We start from the raw sequence: 22,840 nt of genomic DNA, 5'->3' as shown, positions 1-22,840 counted from the left end.
AAACCAGATATGAGGAGCTACTGAGGTCTGGTGGGCTCAGGGCTTTATTACTTGTAGTCATCGAGTGCTGACTCAAGTGGAATTTTTCAGACTTTGTGCAGCTCCCTGTGAAGCCACGAAATGCTTTCTTAAGCTCTTTTTCTCCACATAAACAGTAGTGCTCCTTAACACCTGTAAACAGACCTTGAGTAAAATCAGGTTCCCCTTTAAGACTGTATGACATTTGTTAAAATTGATATTTTCACAGTGCAAGTCATTAATAAACATGTCCCCACTCTTACATTAACCTCTGTATTATTTTTTAACCTAAATTCCGTCACATTTTCTGAACAAGGCCCTGCAGTGGAGAAGCCTGTAGGTGGATAACCCCTTCATGTGCCTGCATTCACTCTTACAAGGGGAGCTCTGACTAGGAGTAGAGCTCGGCTGGACCCAGCCCTGACCACAGGTATGTGGTTGTTTGTTCAGCCTACCTGCTAAGAGCTAAATACAGACAGTGATAGGGGAGGGATGGCAACTGACTTTTTACTGGAACTATGCAGTGACTCCAAGTTTCTCCGGAAATGACTCCCAGATAAACATTTAAGGTAATGTCAACAAGTGTTGTGACAAGCTAGATAAGACAAGCCCAGGCAGTGGGCGATGATGACATTTGATTTGTCGTTAAGATTTCAATTTGGCATGTGTTTATGTGCAAAAGCCAAGAAAGCAAGTTAAAAGGAATCACTCTGAAAACGAGAAACTCCGCCCTTCTTCCATATAAAATTCATTTTCACAAAATCATGAGCCCAAATCCTTACTAACATACACACATTTCCACAACAATAAATACTGACAAATGCAGTGACATACATAAATAAATGCCATCCATCGATATTCTACTGTAGATGGTTTGAATGAATCTGCTGTGCTCACTTTCACAGTCAGCACATTCACATGCATTCCAGCCAATGCAAGAGGAGAACCTGCTCCTCTGAACTGTGACTTTAATTTATGGCTCATTAGTTCTCTGAAGACCAAGCCTTAGGAGAACTGCTGCTGCACAGCAGGGGTGCTGATAAAGCATATAAAGGCCATGACACACCAAGCTGATGGTCAGCCGTCCGCCCACTTTGGGCCAACGGTGAGCACCTGCGGCTCTCATCACCAATGTGTGTGCCGCAACGGTGGCCCCCGTTGACCTTTGTCAACCATTGTTGGCTTTTTCCCACCGACTCAGCATGTTGAATCTACGGTGGTGCCAAGGAGCCTAACAGTGAATAAAATTACTCTGACTGGCTGTTCAGCTCAGCGCACGAGAGGAGGAGGAGAAACAAATGAGAGGAATGTAAACAAACAGCTCGGACTGAGGTTGAACAAAATTTGTTATACAAAATAAGATATCGATGGGTTGTATTGTTGTTCACTGGGGCATGGTAAATATGTTCTGTTCTTTCAATATTGGGTTGGTGTTACTGTGCCAACTGGCTAACTAGCATCATAGTGGTCTTCTGTTTTCCGTTTTGAATGACTATTACAGACGACGCAGCAGAGAACATACGTGCTTGTTGGTTTCTGGTGAGCTCCTGTGCAACTTTTTTGCCTAGACACGACGATGTGAGGGCGACACAGCAGAGGGCTTTCGTCGCAACTAGTTCTCTGACGTCAGTTTTGGTATGTCTGGGCCTTCACACCAACTCGGCAACAGAACTAAACGTTAAAGACAGGTCTGCCCAATTTGACAAGGTAATTTCTAGAAAAATGGCAGGTGAACAAAAATAAATAAATATTGAATTGTTACTAAACCTAAAGCCCTGACAGAATGTTAATGTGTCACCTGCATTTTGGGAACAATCCATCTGCACTTTGTTCTGCTAAACATCAAAACAAAACACTGTTTTCACACTAGAAAGCATACAAACAAATATGACAGATGCTTTGTTGATTACAGCACAAACTGTCCGTCTTTTCTTCTCAGGAAAAAAATTGGCTCCATTCACTTAAACAAGTCTCTGCAGCTGGTTTCGTTGGAGGGTCATAGCAACAAGTCAGTGCTTGTGATGTGCCACTCCAGGAAGAGATGAAAATCGTCCACGGCAACCACAAAAGTGCAAAATGATCACTGACATTAAGTCCAAAGGGGATGTGAAAGGCCATCTCAACCATCACACACCTATGGCGCTGATGTTACTCCTCTTCCCTGCCCCTCATCGAGTCATGAGGTACTCTGGTGTTGAATAGTTGAAAAGCAGGAAATCCATCCGATACAGGTTGAACAGTTTCTTCTGGTAGAAAGGACTGATGTGCTTAAAAAAGCGCGCTGCCATGTTACCATCAGTCCTGGTGCTTTTACCAGACGTAGGAAACTGAAGTGTCCCCTCCACTCCAGCCAACCTGAGCACAGCTTGAGCGTCTGGCTCCAGAGTCTCGTACTTACCCACTACGTCATAGTGGATCAGGCAGGGGTGGCAGAGAGAGTGCACCCGCTCCCAGTGCTCGTTAAAAGGTTCCTCCCGCTGCGTCCGCGGGTCCACCAGGTACTGCACAAACTCGTTAAAAGTAACGTCATTTCCTTTCTCCAGCGCTTCGGGCTCCGGGTCGGGCCGGTGCCGGCGGATGATCTTCGTCCCATAGCGTTTGTGAAAAGCCGTGTTATAGCTACGGGTGAACTTGTTACGGTAAGCTGACACCAAGCGCTCAAAGGGCTCCCGTACGAAAATGAATTTGAGGTAGCTGCGGAGGCGATGGTTGATCTCTGGGACCGAGAACTCTGAAAGTGTGCGGAGGTTACCCGCCACATGGGCCTCATTTGCAGGGATGGCGAGGGGGTCAGTGTAGCGACCGTTGCTGGTAAGGACCATTAAGACACGCTTCCAATTAGTGCAGGCTACCTGAAAGTGATAAAAGAAGGGAAGAATCTCTTTTAAGCCAAAAAACACATTCATACATGGAGAAAAGTGAGAGCTGCAGTGTTTTGATACACTTCAACAAACTCACACATACATCAGCTGAATTATACGTGGCCTCCTGCGGATGGCTGTGGGAGATCAGGGTTTGCATAATCATGTATATATTGATTTACAATAAAAACCATGATAGCAGGAGCATTCGTTCTTTTTACAACAGAAAGTTAAAAGCTTCTGTCTTTTATGTCAACGCTTCATTACCTTATGTCACCTTACCGCACGTGCGGTGCAAATGCAGTACTTTGCATTAATTGCTAATTTTCCTGCAGCTACAGGAGACTGCAGTTTGCATTAACCTGCATATAAATTATTCTAAAATAAAAACCATAATTTCATCACGTTGTACACTCGTCATGACGTCATTACTTATGGAAAAAAACGCATGGTGGCCTCATGTATGATCAAACAATCAAAACGCCTTTGCACTCTGCTCGTGATACTAAGCATATCTTGAAAACTAACTAATGTACATTGCTCAAATAACTTGTGCAGTTGTAAGAAATGTTTTATCTTTCTACATTTAAGTAATCTTTTGAATTAATGTGATGACATCTGATGAAGAAACATGGGACTTGACTTTTATAAATTATTATGGCTTATTGGCTTTTTAACCTTTTAGTTTAGGTTGTACAGATTTAAGCGATAAAAAGCATTTGAAGATACTCCAAGAAAATGATATCACAATATGCAAGAATAATAGTGTAGGCACTGGCAGACCATTTCTTTTTCAGAGTTCATAGGGTTAATACCTACTTAAAGCAGAATAATATGTTATAGGATATTCCAGGAAAACAGAAATGACACTGAATTCTGACAAAAGACGAAAGCCAAATCAGCAGGCTAAACAACAATAATAAATTTCCAGTTTTTAGAACAGAGGCATGGACCTGTCTTTACTTTACCTACTTAACCTCACAGTTTGAAAAGCTCTGGTCTAAAATTTCAGCTGCTCTATTTAATCTCATTATGACCAACCTTGGGTACGTAGCAATAAATAAGGCTGTGTTTATCATCCACAATGAGATGTTTGAGATCATCGGATGAAAGCACTTGGCGCTTCCTCGTGTGGCTCAGACACGCCTGCTCCAACAGCTCCCTGCGACCTTGGAGGGATCTCTGCGCTGCCAACAGCTCCAGCTGCTTGTAGGGATGTGATCACAGTGATGCAGGAGAAAGAAGCAGAAATAGAGAAACCTTTTAAAAGCCAAGTTGTGCTTCCAGAACAGCTTATTCAACCAGTGTAATTCTATTAAGAGTGAACAACTGTTTGGTTATCACAAGAAAAACTGAATATTTGAAGACAAGTAGACCTCTCCTTCAACTTAAAATATTTTACAAAAAAATGCAGTTACCGAGCAAAATTATCTTTCATTTTGAGCTGTGTTTTGATCACATGGCAAATATACAGTCAAGTATTTCCCTCTTTTTGCTCTTTTTTTGGTGTCAATCGTGATTGGATAAATTGTGTTTTTTTGTCTGTCTTGACAAAAATATATGTCTCTTTAGCTGCGAAATGATCAATTTAGTTCAACAGCGGGTCTGTAACTGTGTCTGTCTTGAGCAGGCAGTGTAAAGTGGGTTTATAAGGCTTTTGTGCTGAAAACATGAGAGTAAACTAAAACAGTATTGTTGCAAGCTGCACAGCTAACCAATGAGCTGAAACTCACTGTTAATCAGAATCAGCTTAATTGGCCAAGTATGTGTAAACATACAACGAATCTGACTCTGGTTTCAAGTTGTCCGTAATGTACCCACACAGTTCCAAGAGAAATTTACAGAAAAACAGAATAGAACTACAGCTAAGAGGACCAAGGACAGCAGAGATGAGAAAGATAGGTCAAAATAAATATAGAACTGTTATGTTATTTAAGTAAAGGTAGAGGGAGCTACATTTTTAACTAAGAATTCTCCGTAGTATTTTCATTATGTGTGACCCCATTCACACAGCTGTGTGAAAGTTGTTCTCGCAATATTATTTGCTAAATTGCAATCATGAAAATGTTATCATAGCTGATATGATACACAAGGTCACCACGGTTGTCTTTTCCAAGCTCCAAGGGAGTTTAAATACGAAATGTTTTCACAGAATTAGGGGTTAAGTTTGAAAACAATAAAAGCAAACTTTTTCTTTTTTTTTTTTTTAAAGTGTGTCCCTTTGTATCATCCTGTGTCCCCTCTATAAATTCTGAAGTTTTTGTAAGTCTTTGAAGGCAGCACATGCAGAATTCTCAATGAGTTCTTTTTTTTCCTCAGAAGCAGTTTGTGTGTGTATAAATAAACTCTGTTTGTGGCAGCGTATGTTTTAACCATGTGGTGGTGTGTGTGTGGTTTTGTGTGTGAGAGAGAGAACGTGTTCTCACCTGGTCTCCATTGTAGAGGGCCTGCAGTGGACTTCTCCTGCTTTTCCCTGGTGTAGTGTCTGTCTTCACACCAGGTTCTACAGATAGAGAGAAAATAAATATCCACATGTTGAAAGCTGCTCCCCATATTTATTGATTGCCTAGGTAGAAAAAAACAAAATCACCATTTCATGGGAAAGTTCTACTTGTATTGTCTTTCCTCAAGGTAAAATTTGAAATGAATAACACAAGTCTGTCTGTTACATTCTTTGTGTTATATGTCAAATAATATAGCATGTCTAAAGGGGTTTTACCGTGGTGCTTTGTTGATTTTTTTTTTTACAACGTATCGTTTATTTGCACAGAGGTTTAAATTTCTTTAAAGATGTTCATAAAACTTTTTAGGCAAGGTCAGTCAAAGCCAACTTTCCAACCCTCCTCTGGTTCTGCCTTTGTCATGACGTGATCCTCCCTCCTTTCATTTATAAGTTCCATAGGAACAGTGTGTTCCCTCCAAACTCTCTGTAACTCTTACATAAGTCACATCTCTCCCCTTTGAGTCTGTCTCTGTCTTTGTTTTACTGAACCTTTTTTTTTTCTTAATCTGCCCCTTTTTAATTTGAATGTTATGCTTCAGGAAATCTTTCCACAGAAAATTCACTGGAGAACACGAAACAAAACCAGTGCCAATGTCTTTACATTACGCAACCAAACAATGATGATATGCATCAGTGATTAGCCATGGGTTAGAACAATATATTAGTAATGATGGAGCTGCTGGAGGCTCTAAGAAATTTAAAATATCTGGTTTGAGACCATGTTATCTCTCCTTAGTCCACCACCCTTTATGAACACATCTGTCTTTTCCTTCCATCCCCCACTCCCATCCCCCTCCTCTTTAGCTCCACCCAGGCCTGATGGTGGTCAGTGTTGGGGTCTTCAGCTAATGGTAGTGAGTGAGAAAAGGGATTTTTTTTGCACATGTTACTTAACAATGCATGGGGTTGTTTTACATCTTACCCAAAGTTAGAATGAGATGGAAGTGGAGACGTGGGGAATGTGCTTTGTGTGCTTTATGTGTGTTAGCATGAGGGAATTGACTTAAAAGAAGTCCTATGGAATGATGGGATCATGCCATACCATCATATGGAAAGCATATCAGCTTGCAAAGAAGCAACTTGAAGGGCTGCACTCCGCAAGCATGCAACCCAGAAGGCGTTGTATTCTCTCCCAGTGTTTCTCTTCTTTTTGCTGCATTCACATTGAGCAAATAAAATAGAACTTTCACTGTTTTAATATGGCACCCAAATATAATAAATCTAAGTCAGCTTGGGACTCTGGTCTCATGAAAATACGTACTATACACCACTATTGTTTACAAACTATTGTTCTTGTTAAAATCAAACTGTAAATCATAACTCCTTCCTGCTATTTTGAGGAACCAGAAAAAAGAGAACACTTGTACAAATGGTGACTATGTAAATATAGTACAACATGTAGTATAAGAGGATCTGAGACAGACAGGCAGTGAGACAGACTGCCGTGATGCAGCTTCTCTGTGTCCCTCCTCTCTGACTAAGCTCACATGAATCATCAAAATCCTCAACTTCCTTTGGGTGAATCTGTGCCACATCATCTCATCACGCAGAGATAGACATCTAAGGCTTGTTGTAACATGTTGAAAGCTTTACTGGACTCATATACAAAACCAGATCTTCAGCCAAGTATAGATACAAGGCACACACACAGTTCCATCTATTTGTATATGATATTTTACATATAAGATAAAGTGTATACGATGAGAGGCTTTGCGCAGCACTCAGAGAGTGAAAGTTAAGGTGTTAGGATGTGATCGTGAGGAGAAAAGAAGAAGAATGGTTTAGAGAGGTCAGAGAAACAGTGCACTGCTTCCCACAGGTTTAAAGCCTAAAAACTCATCATGCAGGGAAGTCAGACAGTCTAGGTACAACTGAATATAACGGATGAGGTGTCTACGCTCTCAGTCAACAGTTCACATCTTAAGCAGCTAAGCCTTTCACAAACTATGTACGCTTCCTCAGGAAGCTGGAAAGTAGGTCAAGAGACACTTGTGGAGGCCCTGCTCATATTAATGCTTTATTGTCAGTTTTTCAAGAATAAACACTGTGTGATGGAGAGGAAACATTTAAGTGATTCATCCATACTGATATATCCAGGGGGAAGTTGGGAAAAAGGGCAGAGTATTTATAGATCTCATTTGTCAACTCAAGTCCAAAACTTGAATATGCTTGTAAATTTGTTTAAAGGGTTAGAAAAGACTGTTTGGTTTAAGGCAATGTGCCATTTAATAAGTAGTAAAGCTAATTTGCTAACAATATGCTAACAGCTAAAAAAAATGAGGACGAGGGACGCGATAGTCAGACACGTGTTTGCTGTTGGGATATGGTGTCATTATGTTCCACCTGAAAGCGGCAAAAGAGTAAAAAGTGACACAAGGTAAAAATTTGGTTTGCTTGCCCAGCCAAGTGTTTGGCTTAATGCCATTTTTTTCTGTAGAGAAAAAGTTGTCCTTTGCTTCATATATTTACCTTAATAATCTTATTTTAATTTGACCTGAAGTTAACTCATCTAATTTTGAATAAGAATCATCTGACCAACAACTTGCTGTTATCTCAGCAGCGGTGCCCCTCCTTAATGTCCTAGCACTGTGTTTGCAGTTACAAATATGTGATTAAATGTAATCTTCGTCCTCAGAGAGCTTTCACTTTCTGGTGTGTGCTCTGTCCTTTCAGCGGAAATTGATTGACTATGTAAAACCCTTTTTATTCGGTTTTATCACTTAATTAAACATACAAAAGACGGCTGCTCTTGTATCGTCATTTATTCTTTCACTTCTCTGCATGGAAATACACTAATTTCTACCACACTGTCTTTCTCTGTTTTATAGTTTTTTCCAGACATGCCACTTGACATCCTGTACACCTCTGTAAACTTTACTATAAAATCTGGCTAAAAAAATGATCTCATCTTTCCTCTTAAATTTCAAGAGCCTATATAAAGGTTTCTGTGTCTACTGGCACCACAACATATCAGCTAACCTAGATGTTCTTTTCCATTAGTAGTGCTATCTTTTTTTGTGTACCAAAATGTTAAATGCAGGATTTTTTCCTCATCTTTTTTAATGCATCAAAGCAGTCACCTGCACTCACACGGTTATGTTTTTTTTTGCTCAATGGAAAAATAAACTCATTAGGCTACTCTAATTTGATCACAACAAACCACATCTCTTTCTGTGATGTGTGTTCTATCACACGCAGCAGAAAACCGCCACTTCCTCTCAGACCCAGGAAATGACACAATGCTGACAGTTGAAAAACAGTACAAGCCTTACTACACACACAAACAGGCCCACGCTGAACATGGGTCTGCCTGGTTTAACAGCCTGTTTGGCGTGTGAAGCCTTTGCTGTTGTTAAATTCACACATAAACAAGGTTCCATTAAGCCTGCATACTGGTCCTTGTCGTTATCAACAGACGGCATTATCTTGTGAGTAATCAGTTACCGGAAAGTTAGTGACAAAGTTTGTTAAGAAGTATAGTGAAATGCTTACAGTATGTGTGGTCCAATGCATCAAAATGCTTTTTTTTGTTATTATTTTTTTATCCACACAAATCTCTTCCCTCTACCGTCTGCAGATAAGCTTCCCTTTTTGTTGAAAAAACTCTTCCCCTTTCTGATCGTGATAAATGGCAAAGAGGATTCTTTATGCAAATATTTACTTTAAGGGGTAAGATTACACCTGATTGCACTTTAAACGGAGGCTTGTCTTTATGAGGACCCTGTCATGGAAGTTTCCATTAGATAACTTCTATGTAATTTGCTTTGATCGAGAAGTGTGTATGCCTGTAAAACTGAAAGTGAGTGAAGGAGAAACAAGATGTCACACATGAAAACAACTGAAGGCAGGAAGAGATAATGGGGCTGCAAGACTTTCTGTTTTTATTTTGAGAGTAGCTTGATTCAAAGGTGTCACAACATCCACATGCTCAGGGCTGCACATGGTGGTGATTACACCAACAACATGAGGTGACTTTATGATCAGTGATATCCTTTGTAGTAGGACAGGGAGTTCCTTTAAATCTCACTCTGTCTCTCCTTATGTTCGCTCGCACAATTTTTTTCATGGATTAAATTACTACATAAACCTGCTACTTTCTTACTTCAGGACGTTGTACTCCAAAACAAACATGCCAGAGTATGCTAGAAATACATCTGAGCCCCCCTCTAGTTCAAAACATTAAAAGGCTTCAGTCTGATGGACGAGGAGTTTACTCAGCTTAGACGTGAAGGGAGAAACGGTCCCCTAAATTGGTGAGGCCTCAACAAGTTTGGGTTAATAGTCACCATTGTATGAACACAGCATGTATGTTGGGGTCAGGATGAGAGAGGCCAAAGGGGGTAACCCCAGCACATGATAGTGTTGTCACGATATTGAAATTTCTCACTTGGATACAATGCCTTGAAAAATATTGATATTAAGTAGCTTTTTTAATACCGCAATTCATTTTTTTTTTAATAAAACATAAATGTAACAGGGCTGTCACGTGACAGCTAAAACTTTTCTTTCCTTGGTAAGTAGCAGAAAACAGCAAAAAGACTGTAGTTAACATAAACAATATGAGAGAGCACAAAAGCACAGATTTTGGTTTACCAATACTGTGCAATATTAGTATTGAAACCGTTTCAAATATTCAAAATCAATAAGGCTGGGGATCACCAAAGGCCCCGCGATACAATCTTATCAGGATACTTGAGTCACGATACAATATTATTCAGGTCTTGCAAAATGCTGTGTATTGCAATAACATTTATTGCAATATATTGTGATTTATTACTAATTTTCAACTGCAAATTCTGTCTCCACCAAAACATTTTCAAGTTTTCAGTCTGTTCATCTCACAGCAAAATATTTTTTTCTGCAAATATATCTTGTCGACTAGAAAATCAATTGATTTTATCTAGCAGGCTACCAAAAGTTTGATTTTTATTTGCAATATTAGTGATTTATATATTTTAAAAGCAAAAACATACTAGGCGCCCTTGTATTTATACGACATTACCACACAAATATCGCAATACTATGCCCCGCCCGTAAGAACCCATACTAATCAATAAAACAGTATTTTTACAATACCAGTACGTAATGTGTGTAGACTTGGCGCTAGGACAGGGCAAAATGACACAACTAGATTTTTCTTTGATCAGCCGATACTCACTATATAAGTCAAAGCACTATTTCTGTTGAGCTCAAAGATTCTCTCAAGCTTTAAATTTCCTCAGATGTAGATAAATCAATTATGTTAAGCAGATAAAATCCCTCATTTTCAACCTATGTGTCTTTTGTCATTAAAAAGGAAATGGTATCCGTGATATGTCATATAGTAATGTTACAGTTTGTTGCTGGGATGTTCTTCTAAGAGCCATGAGACTTGTTCCAAGGACCAAGCCTATTGCGTGTGGTGTTGGTGATGCCTCAGTAGATCATCTTAATTTTTGTAATTCCCTGTCTTTGTTGGCACAGGTTTTCAATGGAGTTACTATACATCAGCAGTCTGTTTTGTGTCTGATTTTAATTAGCTTCACCCTGTCTTGGATGGTCTCATCCACCCTGTGGCCAAACAGGCCTTTGAGTAGACAAAGTCTTGCCATGCCACTGAGGTCTTGATATCACAACTTTATATTTAAGGTTGTTTTGATTGTTACATTTAGGTTTATTTGGGGAAGAATGCTGCCTGTTTCTTAAGAACTGCCATATCTCAACACATCATTATCCATATCAGAATATAGTTGTAGTTTATTAATTCAAAATGACTTTAAAAATAAAACTCCAAATGGATCACAGCTAACCTGCAACTGCACAAAAAACAATCACTACCAGTGCCACTAGTTTACAATCGAAAGATCAGAGGCCCAGTCTGACCAAAGCATGAAGCACTAAAACCACAACATAATTCACAACTCCTTTAGACACAAGCCTCAAGCTCTTGTCTTAGCACATAAATCCACTTATGCTTTAGTGCTTCCTCTTTTTAACAACAGTTCTGAATGTTAGCGGTTTAAAACAAACAACAAACAAAACTAAAGCCAGAAGGCTTAGCGATTTACAAGATAAAGCATGTTAGGGATATCAACAAATCAACTTTTGATACACCCCGCAGAGTGAAGCACAATAAACAGCCAGCGGATGTAGCATGTGGTGTGTAGCGCTCTCTTCAAAGCTGTCAGCATTGTGAAGGACCTATAAGTCATCACAACATTCTTTGTTTTTTCACAACAGCTGCAATTATGTTAAAGTCGGATGATAAGTGGCAGTGTGCATAACGTAGCCCCGGTGTGTTCAGTTACAGGATTGCACTTTGTGTGTATGAATGGGTGTGTTTGTGGGTAAATACATGAGTTAAATAACAAAGCTTACAGTGTGTTTGTGCGTGTGCCTACAGCAAGTTAAAGAAAAAATGCCAATGTGAATTGTGCGCTGACTGTGTGGGCAAGACACATCAGAGCAGGCCTAGATGTTGTCTCTGTTTAGAGTTGTGAGGTGTAATCCATCACTGTCAGTGAAACCAGCACGATGGATTCTGCCTTTATGAACTAGAGTTTAGAGCATCGGTGATGTATGGCGTTAACAACCTTCAAAATGCCTGTCATCCATATGCAGCAGTTTGTTTTTTAATTCAGCTCACATTTGATCAATGTGTGTGACATGAGTTGTGACAGAACAGACAATAGTGACATGCTATGAAAGGCAAACCACAGCTTTAAAATGTGTTTTTCAGATGCCCGTGGGCATTTCAGCTTGATCAGACAACTCACTATTGTCTCCTATAGCTGGGAAACAGAGAGAAGAGTTTTCCCACCCCTGTAGTATGCGAAGTCATGAAGGCATGCCCGGCAAATGAAGTGGAAAAGTTGGACAGGGGGAATGCAGAGCAAACAGCACCGTGAACAGAGAATATGTTCATGGTTCAGAAATGAGAGGAAACCTCAGACACAAGTCCCGGTTCTGCTTGAGGACAGTAAACAGTGTGTCAATTCAGTTTCCAACCATGATGCAAACTAAACATGACAAACAGCCATGTAATATCACAAAATCTCATAAAAGAGTGTCATGTATTTCTACAACTGGGTGGCACTATCCGTTTATTTTTAATCAAAATGTGAATTTGATGACAGGAAATGGATTCCTGTATTAAACAGCAAGGCTAAGCTTTAAAATTAGCACTGTGAGCAAAAGTGTAGATTTCACTTATCGTGTAAACGCTGACAAGTTCACTTCACCTTTGACAAGTGCACACATTGCACTCCACCCTTCCACGCTGAACTGAGAGACTTGGCATCACATATGCTCAAATGACACGCACAAAGACACTGCTGAGTCAATGCAACCACATAAAAGGGAGTCTGAGAGGAAATAGAGACTGGGTGTTCATCTCTATTTTTGTTTAAATTACGATGTGCCCATGTTTAATAAGAGAGGCTGGCTGGAAATAGCACATCAGAGGATTTTCCTCAGTATGTCAAAAATGTTACACTGCCTTGAGAGAGGATATTTTGGGGTAAATCCAACAATTAAGTAGTGATAGGAACATCTCTTTTAAAAGCTTAATGGAAGCATGACATGTAAAGTACCTTAATAGGGACAAAGGGAGGTAATTCCTTTTCCAGTATGATCCCAAAGTTAAGTGTCTCTGGGGCTGTGAATGTGGGGTTGACCTTTTTGCCCATCAGCTATGAAAGCCTGTTCACAAGTTGGCTCACAAGTAGACAGTAGAACAGGTGTGAATGCACCTAAAATGTCTTAAGACCCGATCACTCAGACCTCATTCAGAGGTGGTCTGGGCTGCATATGGCCACATTCTTTTAGCAGTGTGTACACTAATGTGTCCTTGGCCACATTGAATGACGTCCTACACAGCTATTGTCTTTGTTCATCCAACTCCCCACGATACTAACTGTCTGTTGCTGCTGCCCCAGAGTTGAAGTCCTCCCGGAGAATGGTCAGTTCAACATTTGCCTGGTTAGTGAGTTAACACAGCTGCAACTGTTAAATTCACAATGATACTGAAATGGCCCAATTCTGTCGTTAAACTGTTTTTTTCCCCTTTTTTCCCCCTAGGAATCAATAAAGTATTTCTGATTTATAATTAACAGTTAGGTGATGGTGTATGCCGGCTGACTTGCCTATCCTTAGCCCCCACATGGAGCTCACAATTCTGCAGCAGTAGTCTCTGAGAGGTGGGGGTGCGCTTGTCTCATGATAAACAGAGACAGAGAGCAAGAGATGGACAAGAAGGGGCTGACCCAATCAATACGCTGCATGCAGCTCCACAATGTGATAAGATTTTACTCACTTTAAGTAGGCTATAAATGTGCCTATAGCAAGACAAACATCCCCCTAGTTGAAAATAACACATTTAGTCTTTGCAGATTGAAATTATGTACATAGACCTGGAAAGTGACATCCAATCTCAAGTGGGTAATTGAGTCATGTGCATACACAATCTAATGCCAGGTGTGAACAGACAGAGCTGTCCACCAGTGATCCAATCACCCAAGATGCATGAAAATATGTGGAAATGGGATCTAAAACACACAGCGCAACGCACCCTGCGATTCTGAAATCTTTTACGGGGTGATAGGTTGGGCAATACAACTGATGTAGCCTGAATCCATCTAACCTTAAATCAAGCAAAACTCCTCAAGTCTAAGGTGACAGCTTCCATGATCTTTAATTAATATCAGGACTAAAAAAAACAAAGAAAATCAAATATTGTACATCTGACAAGTCACAAGCAGTGCATATTTGGCAGTCTACCTAAAAAAATACTTAAATGATTCATCAATTATGAAAACATGGCTTTTTCTGTGATAAACTCATTAAGTGACTAATCATTTCATCTCAAATATCCAATGCGGCTTCTTCTTTTACAATAATTCAATATGAAGGTTTCAATACACAGCAGTAACTGAAGACATAAGCTATCTGTCAAAATAGTCTTATGAAAGAAGTATTCTGGCAGTCTGTGGACCTCAACAAACCAAACCAAGTGTTTTAAATCAATTACACAATAATAATATTACATGTGGCGTGGTAGCTGGCCAGTGATTCTGGTACACACCCACTGGACTGATTCACCATGCAAATTGCATTACTGTTGGTATTTTTGGACAGGTGGTATGCTATTAAGCAAAATATTCATATAAGTCCTAAACCCTGTGTACTCACGCCATACACCTGGCCATAACTGAGCTACAGGATGCTTAAGTCATGTTCACCCTCAGGCACCATGCTGCACATCATTTATTTAGTCATCCATGTGTGCAGCATCCTTAACACCAATGATGTCATTTAAACAAAAGCCGAGGAAATGCTGTATCTCACTGCCAAATTCCAGAGTTTAAAAATTATCTCGCCCACAGAGGAACTACAACTAATGCTCAAAATAAGTTGACATATCTGAGTCTAACCAACTCAAATCCCTAAATAAATTAGGTTTTAATGGAGCAACAAATCTAACATGACTTAACAAATGTGTTTATAATAGCCCACTGGACAGGACTCATATTTTCCGAGTGCCAAATCCCAGGGTGTTGGCACAGGAAGTCCGACAATAGAAGCACAACAACAATGCGCACTGTGCTTCCTGTCTGGTAACAGTAAGCTTAATTGGGAGATTTGAAGACAAGTGAACTGGAAACGTGCATATTTTAAAATTATATCTAGAATGTCTGTGTTCAACTTACAAGTACAGGACATTCTTCATATCATATGCTTTTGGCAGGATTGATCTGTCAGCAGCATTTTCCTTTTGGGGAGAGAGTGCTTTGTGTTAAATGGAGGTTTTATGAAAGCAATGAAAGAGGCAGAAAACAGATCAGAGGCTGAGGAGGAGACTTGCACATAAAAAAGCTTTTATCATACATGACTATAGGGCTTCACAGGTAAGAGTGCACTTAGCTTGTACCTCATGACAGTGAGACAGACACAAAAGTAATATAATAGCAACCATCAGCATGATTTTGCTCTTAAATCTCAACTATGCGCCCAGCTCTCCATCAACAGTCCGCTAATGTTACTAGAAGAAAACTCACATTTCTCATCCTCTATATGCTGATTGGGTGACCATCAAACCTAAATCAAGATGTCTGATCAGACATCAGACATGAACAGTCATCCTTAATGTACAGAAAGTTAGAGTTAAGTTTTCACACAATGAGCACATTGTAAAAACTACTGGTGTTACACACATGAAGGAAATGAACTCATGACACATAGTCTCCCAGTTTGGTATGCGACATCATGTCATGGTCAAGATATTTCCAGGAAGTGTGATGCCATATGATTTGTCTAGGTGGTAAAGATGACTCGTTAATGTTGGGTCTCAATTTTAAATGACCTTTTTTAGAAGTTTTCAACATTTTGTGAGTGAAATATTAGTAGATGGGGAAGAATTTGTTATTTGCCCATCTTCATCACAATATCATTATACTAGATATATCTTTATACAGGCAATTTCTACAGAGACTGATCTGGATCTCCAATATGACAACACATTCACATCCCAACTCCTAAAATATCATCACTCGTTCAGTGCTGTCCATGTCTACAAATGACTCACTAGGTATCCTCCTTTGTCTATTGCTGACATTCTGGAACGGCATGTTAATTTATGCCTGTTAAATGCACTGTGTTTTTCAGAAATAAACTAACACTTTTTAATGGAAATATACAGTTTCTGTTTTTAAGTACATAGTCTTTTTCAAAATAAATGTACACGGGAGATAAAACACCCAGTATTTGCATTTATTTTTGTGCACAACACAAGCATGTGATCAGGTTTAGAAAAAACACCATAGTATTGTAGTATATGACTACAAAGAACGGCTTAAATTTTTTTACAAATGCAATAGCCAAGGAATAAATCACATTTTTTCTCATTTAGACATTTTTCATCATTTAAACTATTGAAGCAAACTAGACATACTGCAGCAGATTATTCTGAATTAGGACTACTAGCTGGTTCCTTCTGTCCATTTTCACTTCACTGTGCTTCAGTCACATTAAAACAGCAAAGAGAAGTGAGAGATGAAAAGCACTGGAAATACCCATGCAGAAAAAAACAAGACATTTAGTGATGGTTGTCAAACCATCTCTGACTTGATACACACTAATTAAGGAAGCCCTGTGCTCTGTTGACTTCCTGTAAAATTAGTCCTCTCTACTGTGGCTCCAACATGCTTTTCGTGTGGCCTACATGTCTACTAAAATGACTGAAGAGCAGACAAGCCTGAGCAGGTAGGCAATAAGGATAATATATACCTAGATCGTGAAGGGGGTGGGGGGGCAATTGGAGTGCTAAAGTGTGTTACTTGTAGGTTTGGATACATGTGGCATATGTGTTTGCCCCTGACAGCTATGCACATATTCCATCTCTGGTGGTCTATAAAAGATAATTCATTGCTGTGGTTGTGAACTGTTCCATTGTGGGGTGTGTGCTGGAGACAATCCAGGTGAAATTATGGGTGTAATGATGCTTTTTAATAGTTTACTATTTCTTAATCATTATCTGTTAAATATTATGACAAAAATGACATCTCACCCAAACTGTGGAAAGTCCCACAATTCAATTATACTTTATAACAAAAAAGAAAAAAAAAGAAGATTGATCGAGTTCTTCTTGCCTGACAACAACACCAAAACCTGGGCACTGGTTCCTCCTCTCTGCACCATTCTCCTCCTCCTCCTTTCCTTACTATCCACGTGGAAAACATTTATATTAAATGCTCTTCCACTCTCTTCTCTGTGCTCATGTTGCACAAATCAATCATCTCCACCTTTCTTTCTCTCCTACTGCTCTCCCTGGGAGTCTGCAGTCCCCTGAGGGCCAATCTGCCTTTCAATGTCTAGGACGGGCTCAGCCCAGGAAACAAAGGGAGAGGAGAGGTAAGAGGAGGAGAGGAGGGTTAAAGCAGAGGAATGCGGGGGGTCTGCAAGGGGGGGGCTTTCAAAACATTGCACTGTTCACAGTGAGCTTATTCATACCTGTCTCTACACACATTCTGTTTCACGTATGTACAATAACACACAGGTGTACTAATGTTGCTGATTATGACAGAATTATTGTAAGACCACATTACCCCTTTTTAAAAGCCTGAATGCTTAATTAAAAGTGTATGCAAGACCAACAACCTATTATCCACAAGTTATAACATGTATGGTATATTGTTTGTATCTAACTGTGTGACACTCATGTAATATATATAGCACATTTTTGATAACCATAAATCCAGTGTGCCATTTTTAACTGCAATTGTCAGCACTCATACACAGGTCTATTTAACACAACACCAGACAAGATATTATAGGCGCACAGCATAGCTAACAAAAATTACATGTGTAACTATTGACTCTATAGTTTTACTTTCTTTATGGTGACTGCACTGCATATTTATCTATATCTATCTATATCTAAACCAGTGTTGCTGTTGTATTATAATAAAAGCAAAGCGTGAATTCAGCTTTGACATAACGGTTAGTGTAGTTATTTTAGTGGAGAAGCAGAGTGTGTTTGGGTTCTTACCTGGCTTGATGATGCTCTGGTAGTAAAGCACGAGAACGAAGAGCGAGCCAAGGCACGTCGCCAGGAACAGGCGTCCTCCTCTGGGCATCCTCATCCTGAAGCCCCGCTCTGCTGGCGGAGCCCCCGACCCCTCGTCGCTGCCTCGACACGGTTCATACGAGACCACACGGCAGGAGGATGCGAGACTCTCTGAGAAATTAGGAGTCTATTCATTAACTGTTGAAAAGGAAAACCAACAGCCCATTCAGGAATAACGCTGACTGGACTACTGAACGCCACAGCAATTAGTCGTCAGTTTGAACGTGAGTGGTACTTAAATCCACAACCGTCCGCTCGGCTCGTTGCCGAGTTTTTTTTAGGTTATGCTAACTCAATAATGATGACTAATTAAGCAGGTCACCCTAGATATAACATTTAATAACGGTACGTTGGTATGACAAGCCCCAAAGCGAAATTTAAAGGTATGAAGAGACAGTTTTGTGTCTCCCAAGCTCTAGATGTTAGTGGTGTCCAGAGTTTGTCGAAACTACACAAACTTCTTCTTCGCCAAACATGGACGGGGCACGATGCCATGACGTCACGCCCCTCGCTCTCGAGCACTCTTTCCCAGATTGCATGCTGCCTTCAGGTACTGTCGGAAAATATTAAATTTACTCTTGAAAATGTCGTATTTTCCAAGTGATGTATGCTCTGCTGACCAGTTGTATGCATAACACGTACAGTACAGCAACTAAGCAGGAAGTGTCATCTTTTTTTCTGATTAAAAGAAAAAAAAATGCAGCCTATTTTCGGACTAATGATCAAAAGTGAACACGCGGCCACAGTCTGCTACTATCGATCTCAGACACATGGGATTACAAGTAGCACTTGAAGGCAGCGGGACAGATTTTTCAACATGGATTTAGGTACAGCATGTCCTGCAACAACTGACAATTTTAATTACGCTAGCAGTGACACGTTTCATAAAATAAATAGCAAAAAACATGCAAAACCTCCCATGCTAATAAAGATTTACCAAAATATGCAGAAAATGAACAAAACAAAAAAAACACACTATGGACAGTCACTTATATAGTTTACCCGCAGTGAAACATTGCCCACATATCTGACTGCAAACCTAAAAGTTGCAGGGAAAAGCAGTGTGTTTCTGTTGTGTCACTGTTAGAAACTTAATATGCCTGCAGCACTGACCCAGTTTCCTCTACATTTGTGCACCATCATGCAGCATGAGATAATAGGTATAGTACTCAAAATCAGCACAATCCATCATTCTCAATTTGCACTAAAGATTTCTTAATTTCAAAGCTTATCAAATTATGTAGTTTACAATCCCATAATATTCAGAGTTTATGTATGTTTAATATTTTTTAAAAATCTTAATGAAATTCTTAAATTTCAACACCGGGATGTCATGAAATCCCACCCTAATAGACTTTTTAAATCAATTGCAACCCCCACCCCCTCCAACCCCTCTTTTTCACACCAGATTAAAAATCCCCTTCTGAAAAAGAGCACATTCCTGCACCAGAGACGTTAATGCAGCATTGGATTCAGGCAATGTTCTTAGGGGAAAGTTTTTCGACAAATTGGAAAAAGGGGATGGTGACAAATATATCAAGTTACAGTACAACAGTTGTGGCCAAAAGCATCCAATATGTGGATCAAATCTGTCAGAGAATTGGATATTGAAGATTGTATCTGTTCCTCATTCAAAATTAGCTGTATGCTCGCCAAATGTTGTGTGTAACGCCCTGCACCATATGCTCAAACATTATATCACGTCCTGGTTTTATTTACTGCACATTGCATATTGCAAACAGAGACAGACCCTGAACGTTTTAAATGAAAAATAACAGTATTATAAACATTACTTTTGTAGGCCGCTCTCACACATTCCAGCTCCAGCCATTTTGGTGCCCTGGGCGTGATTGGGATTTGGCTGAATTTACATGCTTCAGAGAGTGGTGTGGATGGCAGATAAGAGGACCATTCTTCAGCAGCTTCTTCAAAAAAATTAGGAGTGCATCTGGAAAGTTATAGAGTACAGTTGCCTATTACTGCACAAGAAAAACCATGGTACTGCAGCAGACATTAGGATGAACAAATGCTGCAGTGCATACATTTTTTCCTAGTTGTGATTATGTATTACTGAAATAAAAGAGGTTGCACTACAATTTAACAGTTACACATGCCCAACAATACGGGTAATTTTTTTGTTCATATTGGTCAGCTAATTTCCGCACATCTAATGTACTGGGTAGGAGGAGCAGCAACAAGCAGGCAGCCAGGAGCAGCAGTTTACTATATAAGTTGCTGGCTTGACATTCAGATGATTCATAAACATCCTTCAACTCTTAGCAGTAATCATAGCATCATTATCTGGCATAACTAGCTAGCTTTGCTTGATTTAAGCCAAGAGAGCTGGTACAAATGAAACATCTCTTCTCCTCTTTTTTCATATAATATAAAAAAAGATAACATACATAAGCTGTATGTTGTTTGTATTTATGTATAATGATGGAAAAAGGCAGCGGTAACTGAGATATTTACAGACCAATTATGGACGAGAAATGGAATATTACAAATATAAACAATGTCAGAACATTGAAATAACATTTATTTTTATTATAGTTTCCCTGTAGACTAATTTCATCAGTGACAGAATGATGACTTGCCAATACATACGAGCAATTCCATGATAGTGGCATTGCTACAATACTGCAGAGGCAGAATTTTGGGTACAGAATACATCCTAAAAAGGTCTTTACTTTTTCAGATCCCCTAAAAACGACCATGTTTTATTTCATAATTTTGATATGGCCCCTTCACAAAATGGATGGTTTTAACAGAAATATTCTATAGGGCAAATTATGGAAAAAAGTGAAAAAAATCGATTAATATAATGACTCATCCCATAAAAGTGGGGTAAATCCACTCTGTATATATCATCTCACATTTCACCTATTGCTTAGATTTAGTTTAAATTAGCACTATTATCTACCCCAATATCTATCCTACACCTCAAAGCAATATGAATATCAAAATGTGTAGGCCTATTTATTGTAAACTACTAACTTTTAAATGTTTTCAGAGGCAGAAAGGCAATTCATATTTTGAAAAATGAAGTCACTTTCACTTACAAGTTAATACACTGTACGATTGTATGATGGCATAGATCAGGCCATCACATTAATTAAGCAACTTTGCACAGAAACACTAAAGGTGGTGCAATAAAGCAAAAGTTAGGAGTATAATGTTGATATGTAACCAAGTATGCAAAGTCTAAACTAGTCTCAGTGCTCCACCATGATAGATACTATGACCACTTTTAAAAATTTTCTACACATTTTTGAAATTCTTATTAGTTTTATCATTCTTATATTCTCCATTCACTCACCATGAACAGATAAATTAGTGTTTGACATGGCAATTTACTCCAAGTATTTGTTTTGTTTGTTTTTTTAAAAATAGAATGTATCTAAAAATATCAATTGACATGAATCCAACATAGTATTAGCAAAAATATACTGGCCAAATCATGGGAAAAAAAAAAAAAAAAAAAAATAGATAAATAAATATACATACATATACATATACATATATATATATATATATATATATATATATATATATATATATATAAATTAACAGTGCAAAACTTTAATGCAGCACCTACCTATAACAGTTACAAGATTTTAAGATAATGTTAGTTTTTGGTCTGTAAAAAGTGGAGTGGTCTAATACTTTCTGCTGAGGAAAAGTGGACATGTAAATCCTGGATTTTATTTCAGTGCTGGATTTAAATCCTTCAAATTCGTATTTGTAAAGCGGGATTGAACCTATTGACAATCCAAAGACATGGCAGAAACTGAGCCACTGAGTGTGTGTGTGTAGGAGCCACTAGTTGTGTCTGTGTATTATTCTGTTTATATTGTCTGTATTAATAAGACTCACTTCAGGTGGTGGTGCAGGTTAGTGTGGCTGGTAAAGCACATAGCGGGCACAGGTGTTAGAGTCGGCGTAATCATGTGTGGGTGACTGGGAGATCACACGTTTCTACCGCTCGCTCGCCCGTTGTTGTTCACACATCATAAAGACAGCCATCACATCATCACAGCAGGTTTGATCGCAATGGAAAATGTTCTTCTGTAAATCTGTATCATTGATTAAACAAGAACCTCACCTATCTGCGAATTCTGCCTGGGCCATCTCATTGGAGTGCGTCAGTCCGCGTCCTGTTCTTCGACTTCTCCAGTGCCTTTAATACCATCCAGCCCAGACTGTTGAAGGCCAAACTGGAGGACATGCAGGTGGACACTCCCCTGGTCACATGGATCGGTGACTACCTGACAGGCAGACCGCAGTTTGTGAAACTGCAGAGCTGCGTGTCTGAGCGACTGACCAGCAACGTCAGGGCCCCCCAGGGAACGGTGCTGTCCCCCTTCCTCTTCACCACCTACACTGCTGACTTCAAGTACTGCACAGAGTCGTGTCATCTCCAGAAGTTTTCAGATGACACAGCCATCGTGAGCAGTGTAGAGAATGGACGGGAGGACGAGTACAGGGACCTGGTGGACCGCTTTGTCAGGTGGTGTGGGGAGAATCACCTGCAGCTGAATGTGACAAAGACTAAAGAGATGGTGGTGGACTTCAGGAGGAACAGGCCCCCACCCTCTCCTGTCTGCATCAGTGAGACTGATGTGGAAATTGTCACATCATACAAGTACCTGGGCGTCCTTCTGGACAACAAACTGGAGTGGTCCACCAACACTGAGGCAGCCTACAAGAAGGGCCTGAGTCGGCTTTACTTCCTGAGGAGACTCAGGTCCTTCAATGTCTGCAACAGGATGCTCCTGATGTTTTATCAGTCTGTTGTTGCGAGCACCATCTTCTTTGCTGTGGTGTGCTGGGGGGCAGGCATCAAGGCAAAGGATG

The 22,840-nt window shown here is 39.6% G+C and overlaps 1 protein-coding gene across 2 annotated transcripts; it reads right to left on the bottom strand.

The window, feature by feature from the left end:
• Positions 1-12: 12 nt before the first annotated feature.
• LOC121946975 (carbohydrate sulfotransferase 11-like) lies at positions 13-18,412 on the bottom strand. Of its 2 annotated transcripts, none has more exons than XM_042491825.1 (4): positions 17,906-18,412; positions 5,306-5,382; positions 3,921-4,085; positions 13-2,870 (listed from the first exon to the last, which is right to left on the bottom strand). In XM_042491825.1, exons 1-4 carry the CDS (start codon positions 17,997-17,999, stop codon positions 2,187-2,189), a joined length of 1,020 nt encoding a protein of 339 aa, XP_042347759.1. In that variant the 5' UTR covers positions 18,000-18,412; the 3' UTR covers positions 13-2,186. The 2 variants fall into 2 exon arrangements, with proteins under 2 accessions (XP_042347759.1, XP_042347760.1); XM_042491826.1 differs by having other exon boundaries at positions 3,921-4,082.
• Between the last annotated feature and the right edge of the window lie 4,428 nt (positions 18,413-22,840).

The sequence above is a fragment of the Plectropomus leopardus genome, chromosome 8, assembly GCF_008729295.1.
Source record: "Plectropomus leopardus isolate mb chromosome 8, YSFRI_Pleo_2.0, whole genome shotgun sequence".
Classification (NCBI taxonomy): domain Eukaryota; kingdom Metazoa; phylum Chordata; class Actinopteri; order Perciformes; family Serranidae; genus Plectropomus; species Plectropomus leopardus.
Note: the sequence above shows the minus strand (reverse complement) of the source record. Positions and strands in the feature narration are given on the sequence as shown.